Source organism: Delphinus delphis, chromosome 19 (assembly GCF_949987515.2).
Source record: "Delphinus delphis chromosome 19, mDelDel1.2, whole genome shotgun sequence".
Classification (NCBI taxonomy): Eukaryota; Metazoa; Chordata; class Mammalia; order Artiodactyla; family Delphinidae; genus Delphinus; species Delphinus delphis.
In genome coordinates this window covers 50,928,418-50,945,070 of record NC_082701.1, presented here as the reverse complement: position 1 = coordinate 50,945,070, position 16,653 = coordinate 50,928,418, and the positions used below count along the sequence as shown (strand labels likewise).

Sequence of the window (16,653 nt, the reverse complement as noted above, 5' to 3'; positions counted from 1 at the left end):
AATAAGATAGTAGACAAGGTCTCTGCCCTCCTAAGGCTTAGGTTGCTGTGTATTCAAGGCAAGGAACAAATCATTTCAGAAAGTGATAGGGGCTGTGACATTTAGCTGTTGAGTACAAACTATCCAGCTATTTAGGAAGAGGAGTTTTCCAGGCAGAGGGAACGACAAGTGCAAAGGCTTTCTTCCTTTCACCTTCATATTTGACACAGTGGCAGAATTCTACCAAAATGGTTTCCACCAATTGTGCCCTCACGGCTCTGGCTCGTCGAACTTCCCCACCCCAGATTCTCAGTAGCTACAGTACCAATACTGCTAGAATCCTGACTCTCCCCGCACCTCCTCTCCTAATCTCAGTTCCCATCGCCTCCGCCCGCAGGGGAATTGCTTGCCCTTACTTGTCATGGCGACTGTCCAGCTTTGTGCCAGGAGCCTCGCGAGGGTTGCTGGGATTGGGATTTTCCCCTCCCACGTGCTCCGGACTGGCGCTAAAAGTTTTGAGCTCTTCAAAAGTCCAGAGCTACCATCCTGGCCGCAGGTAGTAGCTGGGGTCCGGGGTCACCTGGCGTCCAGCCTCGGAGCGTGCATCCCAGGACGGTGACACGCTCCCCTGAGCTTCGGGTAAGCTCTTGACTGAGCCTCATGTGTCCTCTGTGAGTCACGGGCTCTCGGCTCCGTGTATTTTCAGCTCGTGGGAATAGAGGGGGCTGGGGGCGGGGCACTGGGGATTTAGCGATTTTGGGGGGGAATGCAAGCTTGGCTAGCGGCACCAACAGAGGAATGCAATGTTGGGAGGCCCGAGTGTAGATGATGGGGATGACCAACCGAACTCCAAGCTGAACACTTGGGCGGGGGAGTGGGGCTTTGGGGAAACTTTAGCCGGCCTAAGGGGTTCTTCCAACCATTACCACCCCATCCCAGGGTGTGGGGGATTCCGAAATAAGACGCACAAAGCATCAAGGTCTGAGACTTTCGGATCTCGGAACTTTGGGGATTCGTGGCTCGGGATTTTAGAGCGTATGGCATCCCAGTGGAACCTCGGGCTCCATTCCGAAGTGGTTATTCGGGGTGATCCGGGAAGGCCAAGCTGCTAAGGTCCCATAACTTCCGGATCTTTGTCCTTCCTGGAGTGCTCTTTCCAAATGGCCCGTGGCTCCGCTAGAAGGAGAAAATCCGGTTAAAGACTGTCAGTCGTGGAAGTGGGACGTGCTAAATGAGAGATTTGCCCCCGAAGCCCGGCAGACCTAACCCAGCCTGAGAGGCCCGGGAGTCCTGTTATTGTTTGACTCTACATTTACATTTCTGCCACTTGCAGGAGCATTTCCGGTTTCTTTTTTCGGAACAGACCACTATTCACCCTATGTGAGGGAAGTAGAAAGAGAAAAGGTCTTTTAGACTAGTTCCTATTGCTTGCGGAGGGAGGCTGATAACCCCCTTTACTTTTTTTCCCCCCCCCCTCCTGGACTACTTAGCTACCGCTTTTGGAAAGGAAGAGGTATTCGTTTTCATGCAAACCTCAATCCCTCCCCCCCTCTTTGAATGGTGTGCTCCACCCCGGTCGACTGCTAACCAGGCGGACGCTACCATTGCGTGGGATGGTTTGTTTTTTTGCTTTAAGTGTCTGAGGGCAGACCCTGGGTATTTTCGAGAATGGGTACATCTGAGCATTAAACGATAAAAGAGTGTAACGATGGGTCGTTTGTTTGTGGCGGAGGAACAATTTCTTCTGTATTCGGCTTTGGGCTGAGAGATTCCCATTTCGGACGCAGAGTGAACGTCTTGAAGCGGAAGGGGCGGGGCTTGGAGAGGGGCGGGGCCCGAGGTCTAATATGCAACTCTCCAGTCCCGGCTAGTTCTGGCCTGCGGGAGGCGGCGAACCCCGCGCGAAGTCCGACCCGTAACCATTTTTCCCGCATTTTCATCGTTTAGGGCGCGGTCGCCTACCACGCACCTGCTACGAACCAGACACAGTGCGCTGTACTTGCGTGCTTTTTTCTAAATTGGGGGTAGCATTTACACCCGCCGCCTATCAAAATACAAGTTTCTCTTGCTTCTTCCCTATCTTTGACCCCCTACCTTTATTTTGATTTGTGTCACCGTGGATTATTTTTGCCTGTTGGAGAACTTCTTATATCTGTGAAATTCACCCATTTTATTGCATGTATCAGTGTATCCGTATTTTGCTCCTTTTTATTTTAATATATTCCTCTGAATGAATAAACCATCGATTGTTTATGCATTCTTTTGATGGCCTTTCAGTTGTTTCCCATTTGAGATTATTTTGAATAAAGCTGCTATCAGCATTCTTGTACAATTACTTTTGTAGTCATGTTTTTATGTTTCTTGGATAAATCCTTAGGAGTGGAATTGTTGGGTCCTAGAGTGAGGAGTAGATCTATATATTTTTTTAATTCTATTAAAAAGTTTTAATTATTCAAAGTGGTTGTACCGTTTTACACGCCCACCAGCAGGATATATCCTGTCTTAGGATTTGGTTTGTCAGTCTCTCTAATGTGGCACATCATTGCGGTTTCATTTTGCAGTTCTCTGTTAACTAAGTTCAACAGTTTGCATGTGCTTATTGGCCATTTCTGTGTTACATGTGAAGAGAGAATGGGTACATCTGAGCATTAAACGATGAGTCTTTTCCCCATTTTTAAAATTGGTGTATTTGCTTTTTGTGTTGTTGAGGTGTTGAAGTTATTTGTACATTCTGGATAGGAAGAGTGTATCTTTTGTCAGATACGTGTATTTTCTCCTGACCTGTTGCTTGCTTGTTTGTTTAACAGCTCTTAAGAGGAGCAGAAGATTCTTTTTTCTTTTAAGTGGTTGCTGTGACCTGTTTAGGAAATCTTAGCCCAAGGTCATGAAGATATTCTCTTATAGTTTCTCATATATTTTCTTCTAGAACCTTCTAACTTTAGGTTTTACATTTAGGTCTGTGAGCCATAATTAATTAACTGATAATTAAGAATTTTTTCATGATGTGAGGTCAAGGTTCTGTTTTATTTTTTCTTAATGGATATCCAGTTGTTCTAGCTCCACTTGTTGAAATAGCCTTCCTTTCCCCACTGAATTGCTTTAATTGGAGCGCTTGGTCCATTTACATTTAATGCAATTATTGTTACATTTGGGTTTAAATCTGCTGTCTCAGCGGTATTTCCTATCCTTTGTTCTTCACTTCACATACTTGAGGAAGAAACAAAACCAATCTCACATAAACTCTTTCAGAATATAGAGGAAGTAACATTGCCCAACTCATTTTATGAGGCCAGCGTAATGCTGTCAGCATATATATGCAAAAACCTGACAAACTTTAGCAAATCACGCCTAGTAATATATAAAAATGATAAATATATCGTCCCCAAGTAGAGTTTATCCCTGGACTGCAACATTGATTTAACATTCAAAAAATCAATCAGTGTAATTTGCCACATTAACAGATTAAAGGGTAAAACTCCTATGATCAACTTCAATAGATGCATAAAAAGCTGTTGACAGTATGCAACACCTGTTTGTGATTTTAAAAGAAAAACCAACCTCCCAGCAAACTAGCAGAGGAAACTTCCTCAGTCTGATACAGTGCACCCCCAATCAAGTTACCATTAACAACATACCTAATAGTGACAGACTAGAGTGAATGCTTTTCCTCTAAGATAAGGATTTGACTCTGGCCTCTTCAGCATTGTAAATTAGAGGTCTTAACCAGGCAAGAGAAAGAAACATAACAATTGGAAAAGAAGAAATTAAATTGCTTTATTCACAGATGGTATGATTGTGTACACAAGAAGTCCTAATAGAAAATTCATTTTCACACTATGCGGACTAATAAGTGATTGTAGCAAAGTTACAAGTTTCAAAGGCAATATACATACATTGTATTTTTATATAATAGCAACCTTGAATCCAAAGTCAAAAACATGGCATACTCAGGGATAGATTTAACAAAAGATGGACAAGACCTCCATATTGAAAACTGCAAAATACTGCTGAGAGAATTTAGGAAGATTTAAATAACGGAGAGATACCGTATTCATGGATTAGAACACTTATTGGTGTTAAGGTGTCTGTACTCTTCAGAATGATTTAACTCAATGACTTAAAACATTGTTTGTAGAAATTGACAAGCTGATTCCGAAATGAAACAGTGGTACAAAGTTGGAGGTCTTAAGATACCCGATATCAAGATTACTGTAAAGCTACAGTAGGACAACAACCAATGAATAGAGTATGGGAAAAGACATAAATATGGTAAATGATTTTCTACAAAGGCACCAAAGTGAATCAGTTGGGAAAGGAAAGTCTTTCAACAAACAGTGCTGAAACAACTGAAGCAGAAAAATGGATTTTGCCCTCTACCTCACACCATACACAACAGTTAATTTGACGTGGTTAATAGCCCTGAACATAAAACTTTCAGAGAACACAACATCTTTGTCTTGGTAGGGGTGGGTTACAGAGCTGTATCAAAATTTGTCAAGTTTTGTGATCAAAATAGTATGATGCCATTTCAACCTTTGTACGTTTTACCTCAAAAACATTTGTGGGGTTGTGGGGAGTGGCTAGAGGTATAGATGAGACAAAAAAGGCAGAATGTTGATTATTCTTGAAGCTGTGTGATGGGTACTTGGGACATTTTTCTGTTTACCTTTTTATATGGTTAAAATTTTCCATGATTTCTATTTATTTTTCTTTTTTAGATATTTTTTATTTTGGAAAAATACAGGTACAAAAGTAACATAACACATATCCCCACCAAATAATTTTAACACTTAACATTCTGTCTTATTTTTGTCCATATTTTAATTACACAAGTAATGTATGGATACCATCTTTTTACATTTTTCTTTGTTAATAAAGCTAAAACCTCCTTTGACTCTACCCTCAGGACCCTAAGCATACATCCCCCTCTCCCTGAGACCATCACTATCATAGATTTTGTGAATTTTTATTCTTCTTGCCTGTGTTTCATACTTTTACATACACATGTTTATAAGCGATAGTCATTATATGTATTCATATTTCTATATATATGTATATATATGTTGTTTTGTTTTGTTCCCCCTGTGCTGCCACGCAGCATGCTGGATCTTAGTTCCCCGACCAGGGATCAAACCTGTGCCCCCTCTAGTGGAAGCCCGGAATCCTAACCGCTGGACCACCAGGGAAGTCCCTCATCTTATATTTTTAAATTCCATGAACCAAATTACTGTGTTTTGCTTTTTTCTTGCAAATTGTATTTTCACCCAGCATGTTTGTGAGCTGTATTGGATTACATATACAGATAATTCATTTCCCTAAACCACTGTAATGAATACACCACGTTTCATTTACCTATTTCCTATTGATGGACAGTAAGGTTGTTTCTTGTCACCTGCCATTAGGAACAACGACATGAATATTTTTGTGCAAGACTCCTTCTGTCGCCCCCTGCAACCACTTTTCTAGGACGTCCACCTAGAAGTGGTTTTGTGGAGTAGTAAAATGTATGTGTTTTCAGTTTTACCAGATGCTGCCTTATTTCTTCCCAGAATCAAATTTTTTTTTTTTTATTTTCCCAATCACATAGCTTTCAGCCAAAAATTTTTTTTACATCAGACTCTGGGTGGAGCCAGAGGAGCATAATTATTTAGAGCTTGGGTGTGGCTTCAGACAGCCCAGGTTCAAATCCCTGGCCCTGCCGCCTGGGAGCTTTCTGAGCCTGGGTAATTCCTTTAACCTCAGTTCCTCTCTTCTGATGATAGCACCTACCTTACTGGCTTTTTGAGAGGATTAATGAGATTAGCCCCTGAAAGCAGTGGATCCAGATAAGGTCTATATAAACAGCCACCATTGTTATGATAGGCCGTTGCTATGATGGCGATCAGGCCTGCCCCTCCTTTGGGTCCCAGCGGAGTTTATTGCCTTCCCACCAGGGCTGCCAGTGTAAATGTTCTGCCTCCGCACAACCATCATGACACCCTGATGCTCCTACCCATGGGAAGTACCTACTCTGAAGAGGTTTCCTACAGAAAGAAACATTGAGAATTCAGTTGTTGCCGAGGTCTGAGAGAGGGAGACCTCCTATGTCCATGGGGCTGTCTCCCCGCAGTGGGACTGAGACCTTGGCCCACCATCCCAGGACAGCCCCTCCTGGCATGTTTACTAAACAGAGTTGTCTGAAGGAGGGGAACTAGGCATGAATGCAGGCAGGACCACAAAAGCCCCACCCCCTCGCAATCACAAAGCTCTCACTTTCCAACAATAATAGAGAACAAATAAAATTGGGATAATCATATAAAGAGAAGCATCTATTGAGCTCTGACTAAGTGCTAGGTGCTTTTCTCAACTCTTTATATTTCCTATAACAAGTGGGGCCCTATTTTAGAGCAAAGGATGCTAGGCACAGAGAGGTTAAGCAGCCTCCCAAAGTTACACAGCTATTAGATGGTGAGCTTGGGGTGCAGGCCCAGCCTGTCTGCCTCCAGAGCCCAGGCTCTGCCACGTTTGCCATGGGAGCTTTAAGATAAGTGAGGTCATGCAGCAAATTTAAGTGACAATACAACATCAAACCAAGGGCTTCTGAGCCCCATCTCTGTTGACACGAGCCTCCCTTCCATAAAAGTCTCAAAGTTATTTTGATCATCGATCTAGGGGGAACCCTAGTCCTTCTCCCCAAGGCAGATGTTTGGGGTCCCGCTGCTGTCCCCTCTGGCCTTCCTCCATGTACGTTCATGGTCCATCCCCCATCAGCTTTGGGAGCTATGATAAGAGGCCCTTTTGCCAACCTCTCAGTTGGCGGACTTTCATCGCTAAAATCTGCACCTTCAGACTTAACTGATTACAAATGAGAGCTCTGCAGGTTAGTCTGTAATGAAGTAAGCCTCTTAATTCTAGACCTTCGAACAGTCATTTTTCATAAAAGCTCATTCACTCACCTGTGTGTGTTGTCGGCTGGTCACTTAACCTCTGTGAGACTTTCTCACCTGTCAAGAGGCAAGTGTGGTTATCGGGACAGTTAAGGTAACCCACGTGAAAGGATTTTTTCACACTCTAAATACACAGGAAAGCAGGTTCTGTATCAACATAAAGGTGCAGGTGAACCTTAAGTGGCATGTTTCTGAGCAAAGCTGATGACAAATTTGGCATCAAGAAAGAGGGCATGGTGCTAACAAAAGATCAAGATAAAAAAAATTAATTACATGGGACTGAGTGAACTGGTGAGGATGATTATAATTTTTGTGACTTTCTGTTTGAATAAAAAAAAAAAATCCCACAAGGACTCAGAGGCAAAAAATATACAAATCAATTTTCACTGCAAAGTAAAGGAGCTGTTACAGTGGAGGATCCCTGGACTGAATGTCAATATCATGACATAGTGTGAGTGTGTTTCGTGTTTGGTAATTGCAATCATTGTTGCTTTCGTTATGGTGATGCATTTAGAATGCTTGGTGTCAGTCTGTTTATCTCTTGTAAAAATAAAATACGGTGTGTGTGTGTGAAAAAAAAAAAGAATTCACACATGAGAAAAAAAAGAACTATGCATAAAGTCTTACTTACTCTAAGGTTCACCTTGTACCTCTCCTGTCATACAACTCGTCACTTTCCCCATCATATACCACCAAATGCCAAAAAGAAATCTGAGTACTCTGCGGTCATGGCACAGGTATTTCTAAAGAGAGGAACACCTGTTCCAAAATCACTAATCCGAGCATAAATATATGGGGAAATGAACTGGGAACAAAAAGGAAAGAAAGAGGGCATGATGAAACCATTTGAAAGCTGGCCTGAGAGACGAGACGATGGCGGCAGGGCGGTGGCCCGGACCGCAGCCACCACTCTGTCCCCTTTGTTCCCTCGACCGCTCGTAAACCGCTCATGGCCCGGGTACGTCGATTCACTTATTCACCCCAGTTATTGAGCCCAACCAGGTTCAAGGCATTATGCTGATAACTGGTGAACAAGACAACTTCCCTGCCCTGCCGAAGTTTATATTCCAGTAGAGCAGCGGTCCTCAGCCTTTCTGGCACCAGGGCAGCCAGTGGAGCTCAAGCACCAGAGAAAGGAGAGGGTACTAGGAGATGAGGTCAAAGAGGTGGGCAGGTCCTGGGTCCTGAGGGATTTGTAAGCCGGGGGTGAGGAGCCGTCCCAAGGGAGCAGGTGGGGAATGGGTGGGTCAAGGGAGGTATCTTCCCCCAGATGGAGGGAGTTGGCTGAGAGTTGTTTCAACCTTATTACCACAAAGGAGAGCAGAAATAGGTAGACACTGAGGAAGGCTTCTGGATTCAGTGGTGGGAGGGTTGGAAGTCCCTCTCTGCGTAGTGAGGAGTCGGTGGGGGGGGGGTCCTGCCCCCGTAGCAGATCCTCAACACCCTGGCGTGGTCTGCGCACAGGGCGAGGTGACCCTGGGCTGGGTATGTCTCACACTGGATCCTCGCCTTTCTCCCCCCAGTGGCCACACTGCCTCCCAGGGAGCTGTAATGGAGGAGTTGCAGGCAGAACTCGGCGTGGAGCCCCCTCTGAGTCAGGAGACGTTTTCAGACTTGTGGAAACTGTAAGTGGAGGTCTGGAGGGAGGGGCAGGTTCACTGCTGAGCCTCTAATAACCCTGCCCCACCCGAGTCCCCAGTCCCCTAAGTAGAGACCTGTGAGAAGCAAAAACCAGTACTGACTTTCTGCTCTTGTCTTACAGGCTTCCTGAAAACAACCTTCTGGTAAGGGCTGGGCTGCGAGAAGGGCCCAGGGGCTGCAGAGCTGGGGGCTGAGAACCTGGCCTTCTGACTCTTGTCTCTCCCGTCCACAGTCCTCTGAGCTCTCCCCAGCCGTGGATGACCTGCTGCTGTCCCCAGAAGACGTCGCAAACTGGCTGGATGAACGTCCAGATGAAGCCCCCCAAATGCCGGAGCCCCCTGCGCCAGCTGCCCCCACCCCAGCCGCCCCAGCACCAGCCACCTCCTGGCCCCTGTCGTCCTTTGTCCCTTCCCAGAAGACCTACCCTGGCAGCTACGGGTTCCGTCTAGGTTTCCTGCATTCCGGAACAGCCAAGTCTGTAACCTGCACGGTAAGTGGCCCTGAGGGTCTGGCTTCCCTGTACAATTCGATGTGTGGCCCCTGTGCCCCGGGGTTTCTCTGTACGGAACTCTAGGGTTCCACTTCAGCCTTTGGCTTTTTGTCAGTCTTTTTACATTTTACCTAGTTAGTCTATGACCTTTGACCCCAGTCCCAAAGTTGCATTTCCCCCCTTGACCTTGGATTTTCATCCTTCCCATCACATTCTCAGCATCTGTCGTGAGGCCATTCTTTTTTTCTTTTTTCTTCACTCTCATTCATTCTTTGGCTTTTGTAAGTAAGCTTCTGGGATGTAGGAGCCCGACCGTGCCATCTCTAGCTACCCTCCCCCCACAGGACATGGCTTCTAGTCGGTATTTATGCAGTGTTTGTTCATTTGACCCCTAGGTACTTGTGTCCTGACCTTCCATTCATTCTTCCTTCTCCTCCAGTATTCCCCTCCCCTCAACAAGCTGTTTTGCCAGCTGGCCAAGACCTGCCCGGTGCAGCTGTTGGTCAGCTCACCACCCCCGCCCGGCACCCGGGTCCGCGCCATGGCCATCTATAAGAAGTCAGAGTACATGACGGAGGTTGTGAGGCGCTGTCCCCACCATGAGCGCTGCTCTGACTATAGCGACGGTGAGCAGCAGGGGGCTGTGGATGGGCAAGGCTGGTGCCCGGAGCCCCCAAACCCCTAATTCCTCCATGATTGCTCTCAGGTCTGGCCCCTCCTCAGCATCTCATCCGGGTGGAAGGGAATTTACGTGCTGAGTATTTGGACGACAGACACACTTTTCGACACAGCGTGGTGGTGCCCTACGAGCCGCCCGAGGTCTGGTTTGGCCACTGGGGTCTCTGGGGGAAGGGGGTCAGAGGGGTTTGTCAGTGACCATCCAGGTGGGAGATGGAGGGCTTTCTCCTTCCTTGATCTCCCACAACCCGGTGAGGTGTGCAGAGCAGATGGGTTATCCCCTTTCCACAGCTGAGGAAACAGAGGCTCACAAAGGCTAACAGCTTCCCCGGGGCTGCATAGCCTCACCTGGGGCCTGTGCTCTCTCCCAGGTTGGCTCTGACTGTACCACCATCCACTACAACTTCATGTGTAACAGCTCCTGCATGGGAGGCATGAACCGGCGGCCCATCCTCACCATCATCACACTGGAAGACTCGAAGTAGGGACAACACGCCGCCCTCCACGCTGGCATGCTCCTCCCTAAGCTCTGCCTCTCTCTGTCCCCTGGGCTCTGCCCTTCACCACTTTCTTCCGTGCTACCAGCCATCCTTCCCTCACTGCATCCCCTTGGTAGACTTCCTCTGCTGCTCCCTCCCAGTTCTCTTTTCTCCGGCTTTGGGATCTCTCTAGCCTGTGGCTTCTCAATCTTCCTGGAGCTGGACCTTAGGATCCATGTAGGATGGGGGTGGTTGGGAGTAGGTGGGGCCTGGTATACAGGAGAACAGGGAGGCGGGGCCCACCCTCCTTACTGCCTTTTGCTTCCCTCTTCTTACCTGGGTAGTGGTAATCTGCTGGGACGGAACAGCTTTGAGGTGCGTGTTTGTGCCTGTCCTGGGAGAGACCGCCGCACAGAGGAAGAAAATTTCCGCAAGAAGGGGCAGTCTTGCCCTGAGCTGCCCACTGGGAGCGCTAAGCGAGGTAAGCAGGCAGGACAAGAGGAGGCAGAGAGGGTGCAGTGCTGCCCAAGATTCACTCTTTTCTCGCCTTTCCTTGCCTGTATTCCAGCACTGCCTACCAGCACCAGCTCCTCTCCACCACAAAAGAAGAAACCACTGGATGGAGAATATTTCACTCTTCAGGTACCAAGTCTGGGAGAGAGAGATGCAGGCTCTTGCCACCACTCAGTGGAGGTTGGATAAGGGAAGAAAAAATATAAATGTAGCAGATGTGAGGTTAAGCCCAGTTTCTCTAGACATCCTTTCCCCATCCATGGCATTGACTCTTGTAGTTAATATTATTGGGTTGACAGATTTAAGTTTCAAGTCTAGCACTCCAAATGCTATTTTCTTCTTGACTGCTTTGCCTGTATTTAGGACATTTGCCATCAGGGGGCAGTGGTGCCTTGAGACAATGGCTCCTGGTTGTGCCTGGCTTCAAACGCCAGCTTGTACCTTAACACACGTTTTAAAGAAGCCTCTTCCAAAAAGAAAATTGTTAAAGAAAGCATAAAAACGGTTTCTATGATTTTGCCTAATACTTCTTTATCCCCTTCCTTCCCTGCCACAGATCCGTGGGCGTGAACGCTTTGAGATGTTCCGAGAGCTGAATGAGGCCTTGGAGCTGAAGGATGCTCAGGCTGGAAAGGAGCCAGGGGAAAGCAGGGCTCACTCTAGGTGAGTGACCCGGGTCCCCTCCCCTGCCTTCCTGTGTTGGAAAACCATGGGATTCCATTCTAATCCTGCCTTCAAGGTAAAAGGCTGGAACCCTGCCATTGGGTCCCAGCCCTGCCCAAACATTCTTTAGTCTTCCTCTACTTTCCTGCCTCCGGGGGTCCAGGGGCATGGATATTTCTTTGCCATTTCTAACAACCCCTAGACCCTCAGAGCTAGGGTCTCAAATAGGGGACTGATAACTGTGGGAGTATAGGACACAGTGTCAGAGTTTGGGGTCAGATCCTCCGCCCTGCAAAGTACTGAGGAGTCCTTTGTGGCCTTGTTACTTCCCTTCCCAGGCTCAGTTTCCTCATTTGTCAAATGGGATAAGGGAAGACTGAGAGGTTAATACCCACAAGTACCCCAAGGTGCTCAGTCAGCGTGTCTGCCATTGGTGGTGACCATTTTAACTTAAGTTCTCCTTGCTCCCACCTCAGGCCCTTCAAAGCCCAGGTCCAGGAAGAGGGGCCCAGAGCTTCTCAGTCAGATGATGTCATCTCCCCTCCCCCTCTCTCCTCACAGCCACCTGAAGTCTAAGAAGGGGCCGTCTCCCTCCCGCCATAAAAAACTGATGTTCAAGAGAGAAGGGCCTGACTCAGACTGACATCTTCTGCTTCCTGTCCTCTATTGACACCCCTACCCTCGTTCCCCCCTTCCCTGCCGTTTTTTGGGTCTCAGGGGCTTAAACCTCTGCTTGGTGCAGGTGTGCCTCGGAAACACCCTGGAATTCTTCCGTTTGCTTGGCCTGGGGCTCTGCTAAAGAGGTTGGCCTGCACTCATGGTTTTTGGGGGAGGTAGCTGGGGCCTTCCAGCTTAGCTTTTAAGGTATTCACCGTGGGGAGCATTTGAGAGAGGTAGGAAAACGTTCCTGCATGTGAGGAACATTTTATAACCAGCCATACACTGGGTTGGAAGTCCGGTTCTCTACCATACTAGCCATGGAAGCGATCTTAAGTTGTTGAGTTTCTCCGAACTTGATTGTCCACATTTACGAAATGCCGATAATCATACCTACCTCACGGAGTTTGTTGTGAGGGTTAATGAAATAACGTATGTCTGACCCCCAAACCATCTTTTTATTACATGATGTCTGGGACTTAGTGCCTTTGTGGGTGCTGGTTCTGTGTCCCCCTTGGTGGATGATTTGATAGTTGCTATGACTGGATGGCTGGGCAAGGGGAAGGAATTTCCAAGTCCCTTCGCTCCTGGCCCCGCCAAATCCTATCTAACCTCTTGGTGAACCTCAGCACCCAAGGGGAAATCTCACCCTGTCCCACGTCCTGGAGGATTCCATCCCTGGTGTATCTACCGAGATCTGTTTTATTTCCCTCAAATGCTCAGGCAGATTTCTTTTGTACTCTGCAGGGCACATCTGCATTTGTCACCCGCACCCCTCCTCTTCCCTTTTTATATCCCATTTTTATATTGATTTCTTATTTTACAATAAAACTTTGCTACCACCTGTGTGTCTGAGAGATCGGTGCCAGTGCAGGGTGCCTGGGGCCCACAGTGCAGGGGTGAAGAAGGGGGTGCATTTGGGAGGCAGCCACCTGAATCTTCAGGGAGCATGTTTGGGGGGCCCAGCGCCCGGGTTCCGGGAGGAGAACAAAGCCTGGTGACTGGGTCAGTCCGCAGGCTGCATGACAATAAGGGAAGGGGTGACTCCATTCATAACTCGGGAACCAACTGTCCCCCTCTCCTCTCCTGCCAAGGCTGGCACAAGGTCTTCTGCTCCTGCTTCTAGGATTGGGCTTCTGCCCCCTCTCAGCCTCTCACCAAGGATTATGGGATTTAAATGTCTGATTTAGCAAGCCTGAGCCTCTGGGGTGGCCATCTGCTCCACGGGAAAGGGGCAGGATACCTGGGTGCCCAAGGGGAAGGAGGGCGGGTGCTAATGGATGAGGAGAGCAGGGGGAGGCCTGCCAGCCGGGGTCCCCAGGAAGTGGGGGCGACTAAGGTGAGGGCTGGGATGTGGGACTGGGGCCTTCCCAGCATCCCCTCATCCGGGCCTCATGCCAGCCAGCTGAATGAATTGAAGCTTTAAACTCTGCCAGGAAAACCTTTCAAAGGGCTTCTTGGGGTAGGGAGGAGAGTCGAGCCTGGGGAACCCAGCACTCTCCCCAACCATTCTATCCCTTAGTGCTGCCAGCTCCCAAGGAGGAGGGCTGGGGGCGAGCTCTCCCCATCACCCGCTGCAGCCTGAGCCAGTGCTCGGAGGGATGGCCAGACAGTGGGGACGTGGCTCATCCTGCCACCCTGGGGGCAGAGAGAGGGGAGTAAGATCCAAAGGGGCTTCTGGGGCCACTGTCCGCTCAACCTGGCTTAAAGTGCCTGTGGGAGTCCCTTGGCTTACCCCGAGGATCCCAGACAGCTGTGAAGCCACTCGCCCTCCCTGGCCTCAAAACCACCTTTTTTCTTCCCTGCTGGGGAATGCCAAACACTCCCCAGGAGACCCAGAACCACCTCTTTTAGAGACCTTTAACTTTGCCATCTCTCCCTACCAGCCGGGCCCTTGGCAAACCAGAGCACTTGAAACTCATTCCATCGTCTCACCCCTGTAGACAGGTCACCTTGAAGCTCTCTTTCTGACCAGTGTCCGGCACCCCCGTATGCTCAGCATTTCTCTCGAGTGTGCCCTTAGCTCTGTTTTTATTTCTGCTGTACTGCTTCAGAAAGCAGATCCATTCTGGCTCTGCCAGTCCCTTTGTGAGCTGATAGATGACTGGTCTGAGAATTATTAGTCCTGGGTTTTCAGGCCAACTCTACTAAGCTGTGTGACCTCCAATGAGTTCCTGACCTCTCTGGTCCCACTTGCTCACTTCCTCCCCTCTGGTTGTGTTCATTCCTCTGACAATCTAGCCAGCAGATATTCATTGATTGTTGCCTTACTCTGTGCCCAGGACTGTTCTAGGCTGTGGGGGCCTGTGGCAGACATGGCCCCTGCCCTCAGGCTCAGAGAGCCCAAGTCCTGTCCCACTAAGGTTTGGAATAATTATAAAAACGTACCTCCTTGACTTCAGGAACACAGGGGTCCCCAAATCTATAACACCCAGCAGAAGTTGTATAATGAGGAAAATGTCAAGCCATAAATGCTTTCACTATTTAAAAAAAGAAAAGGAAAAGAAAGCAACCTAGCATGCATCCTAAAAATTAAAGATATTGAAAGAGAAAGCAATCTTGGTTGAAAGGATAGATTCAAAAGTAGGGCTTTAAAAAAAAACAAACACTTTAAAAGAAAAGAAAAACTCAAGCGCTTGACTGAGGAAAAAAAAAAGCGAGGGCCAATTGATCCAATATTATTTAAACTATTCCAGACCATAGGAAGAGTGGAATCTCCAATTCATGTAAAATTATTGTGGTTTCGTTAATATTAAAACCTGATCAAGATACTAAAAAACTAGAAGCCAAATTAATTTATAGAGATACAAAATCTCTAAATAGTATCAGAATACATTGATGAATCAAAAGAGTATTAACACTATAACCAAGTAGGGCTTATTCCAGGAGCATAAAGTTGGTTTAATAGAGAATCTATCAACATTATTCATTACATTAACAAATTAAGGGAGAAAAATATGATCATATCAACAGATGCTGAAAGGAATTTGATTAAATTACAGCAGCCACTCCTTTAAAAAAAAAAAACCTTAATTAAAATAGTAATGGAGCGGGCTTCCCTGGTGGCTCAGTGGTTGAGAATCCGCCTGCCAATGCAGGGGACATGGGTTTGAGCCCTGGTCCAGGAAGATCCCACATCTGCGGAGCAACTAAGCCCGTGTGCCACAACTACTGAGCCTGTGCTCTAGAGCCCGCGAGCCACAACTACTGAGCCCACGTGCCACAACTACTGAAGCCCGCGCGCCTAGAGCCCATGCTCTGCAGCAAGAGAAGCCACCGCAATGAGAAGCCCGTGTACCGCAACAAAGAGTAGCCCCTGCTCACTGCAACTAGAGAAAAGCCCACGCGCAGCAATGAAGACCCAGTGCAGCCAAAAATAAATAAATAAATTAAAACAAATTAAGGAAGAAAAATATGATCATATCAACAGATGCTGAAAGGAATTTGATTAAATTTCAGCAGCCACTCCTTTAAAAAAAAAAACAATTAAAATAGTAATGGAGCAGGCTTCCCTGGTGGCGCAGTGGTTAAGAATCCGCCTGCCAACACAGGGGACACAGGTTCGAGCCCTGGCCCAGGAAGATCCCACATGCCGCAGAGCAACTAAGCCCATGTGCCACAACTATTGAGCCTGCGCTCTAGAGCCTGCGAGCCACAACTACTGAGCCCATGTGCCATACCTACTGAAGCCCGTGCACCTGGAGCCCATGCTCCGCAACAAAAGAAGCCACTGCAATGAGAAGCCTGCGCACCACAAAGAAGAGTAGACCCACTTGATGCAACTAAGGAAAGCCCGCGCACAGCAACAAAGACCCAGCCCAACCAAAAATAAATAAATAAATTTATTTATTTTTATAAAAAATTATAGAGAAGAATAAGTGCCCCAAAATAGCCAATAGTTGTTTTTAAAAAGGAGGCTTACTTGCATTGCTAGATATCAGAAAACATACTATAAAACTACTGGAATCAGATCAGTATGGCTTGGTGTATGGGGTGGTAGACAGCCAGTAATGAATCCAGAAGTAGATCTCAGCATACAGCAAAATGTGTTATACAACCGAAGTTGGCATTTCAGTTCAATGGGGGTAAATTAAGGATATTTTTTAAATGAAGCTGACATAACTAAAAAATAAAAGTAAACCAGACTCCTCATTCACACCACACACAAAAAGAAACAAAAATAAACCAAATATGGGAATTCCTTGTGGTCCAGTGGTTAGGACTCCGTGCTTCCACCGCAGGCGGCCCGGGTTTGGTCCCTGGTCAGGGAAGATCCCGCAAGCCGAGAGGCACGGCCAAAAATAAATAAAGTCAGTTTAATTTTTTAAAAAATAGACCAAATGAATTAAGGTGAATGTAAAAATTGAAATAAAATTCTGTCAAAAAAATTTGCAAAACGAGTATACGCTACTGACTGGAAACCCAGAAACTGCAAAAGAACAACTAAAGCATATTTGACTATATGAAAAACTAACCAGGAATTCCCTGGCGGTCCAGTGGTTAGGACTTTGCGCTTACACTGCCGAGGGCCTGAGTTCAATCCCTGCTCAGGAGAACTAAGATCCCACACGCCAGGAGGTGTGGCCAAAAAAAAAAAAAAAAAAGGAAAAGAAACCACTTTTTTTTG

The 16,653-nt window shown here is 47.1% G+C and overlaps 1 protein-coding gene across 1 annotated transcript; it reads left to right on the top strand.

Annotated features, from left to right (window-relative positions):
- The first annotated feature begins 487 nt into the window (after positions 1-487).
- TP53 (tumor protein p53) lies at positions 488-12,864 on the top strand. The gene is made up of 11 exons (XM_059998561.1): positions 488-618; positions 8,429-8,530; positions 8,668-8,689; positions 8,779-9,036; positions 9,476-9,662; positions 9,743-9,855; positions 10,086-10,195; positions 10,538-10,674; positions 10,762-10,835; positions 11,263-11,369; positions 11,931-12,864. The coding sequence occupies exons 2-11, from the start codon at positions 8,457-8,459 to the stop codon at positions 12,010-12,012; spliced, it is 1,164 nt and encodes a 387-aa protein (XP_059854544.1). The 5' UTR covers positions 488-618; positions 8,429-8,456; the 3' UTR covers positions 12,013-12,864.
- Positions 12,865-16,653: the final 3,789 nt, after the last annotated feature.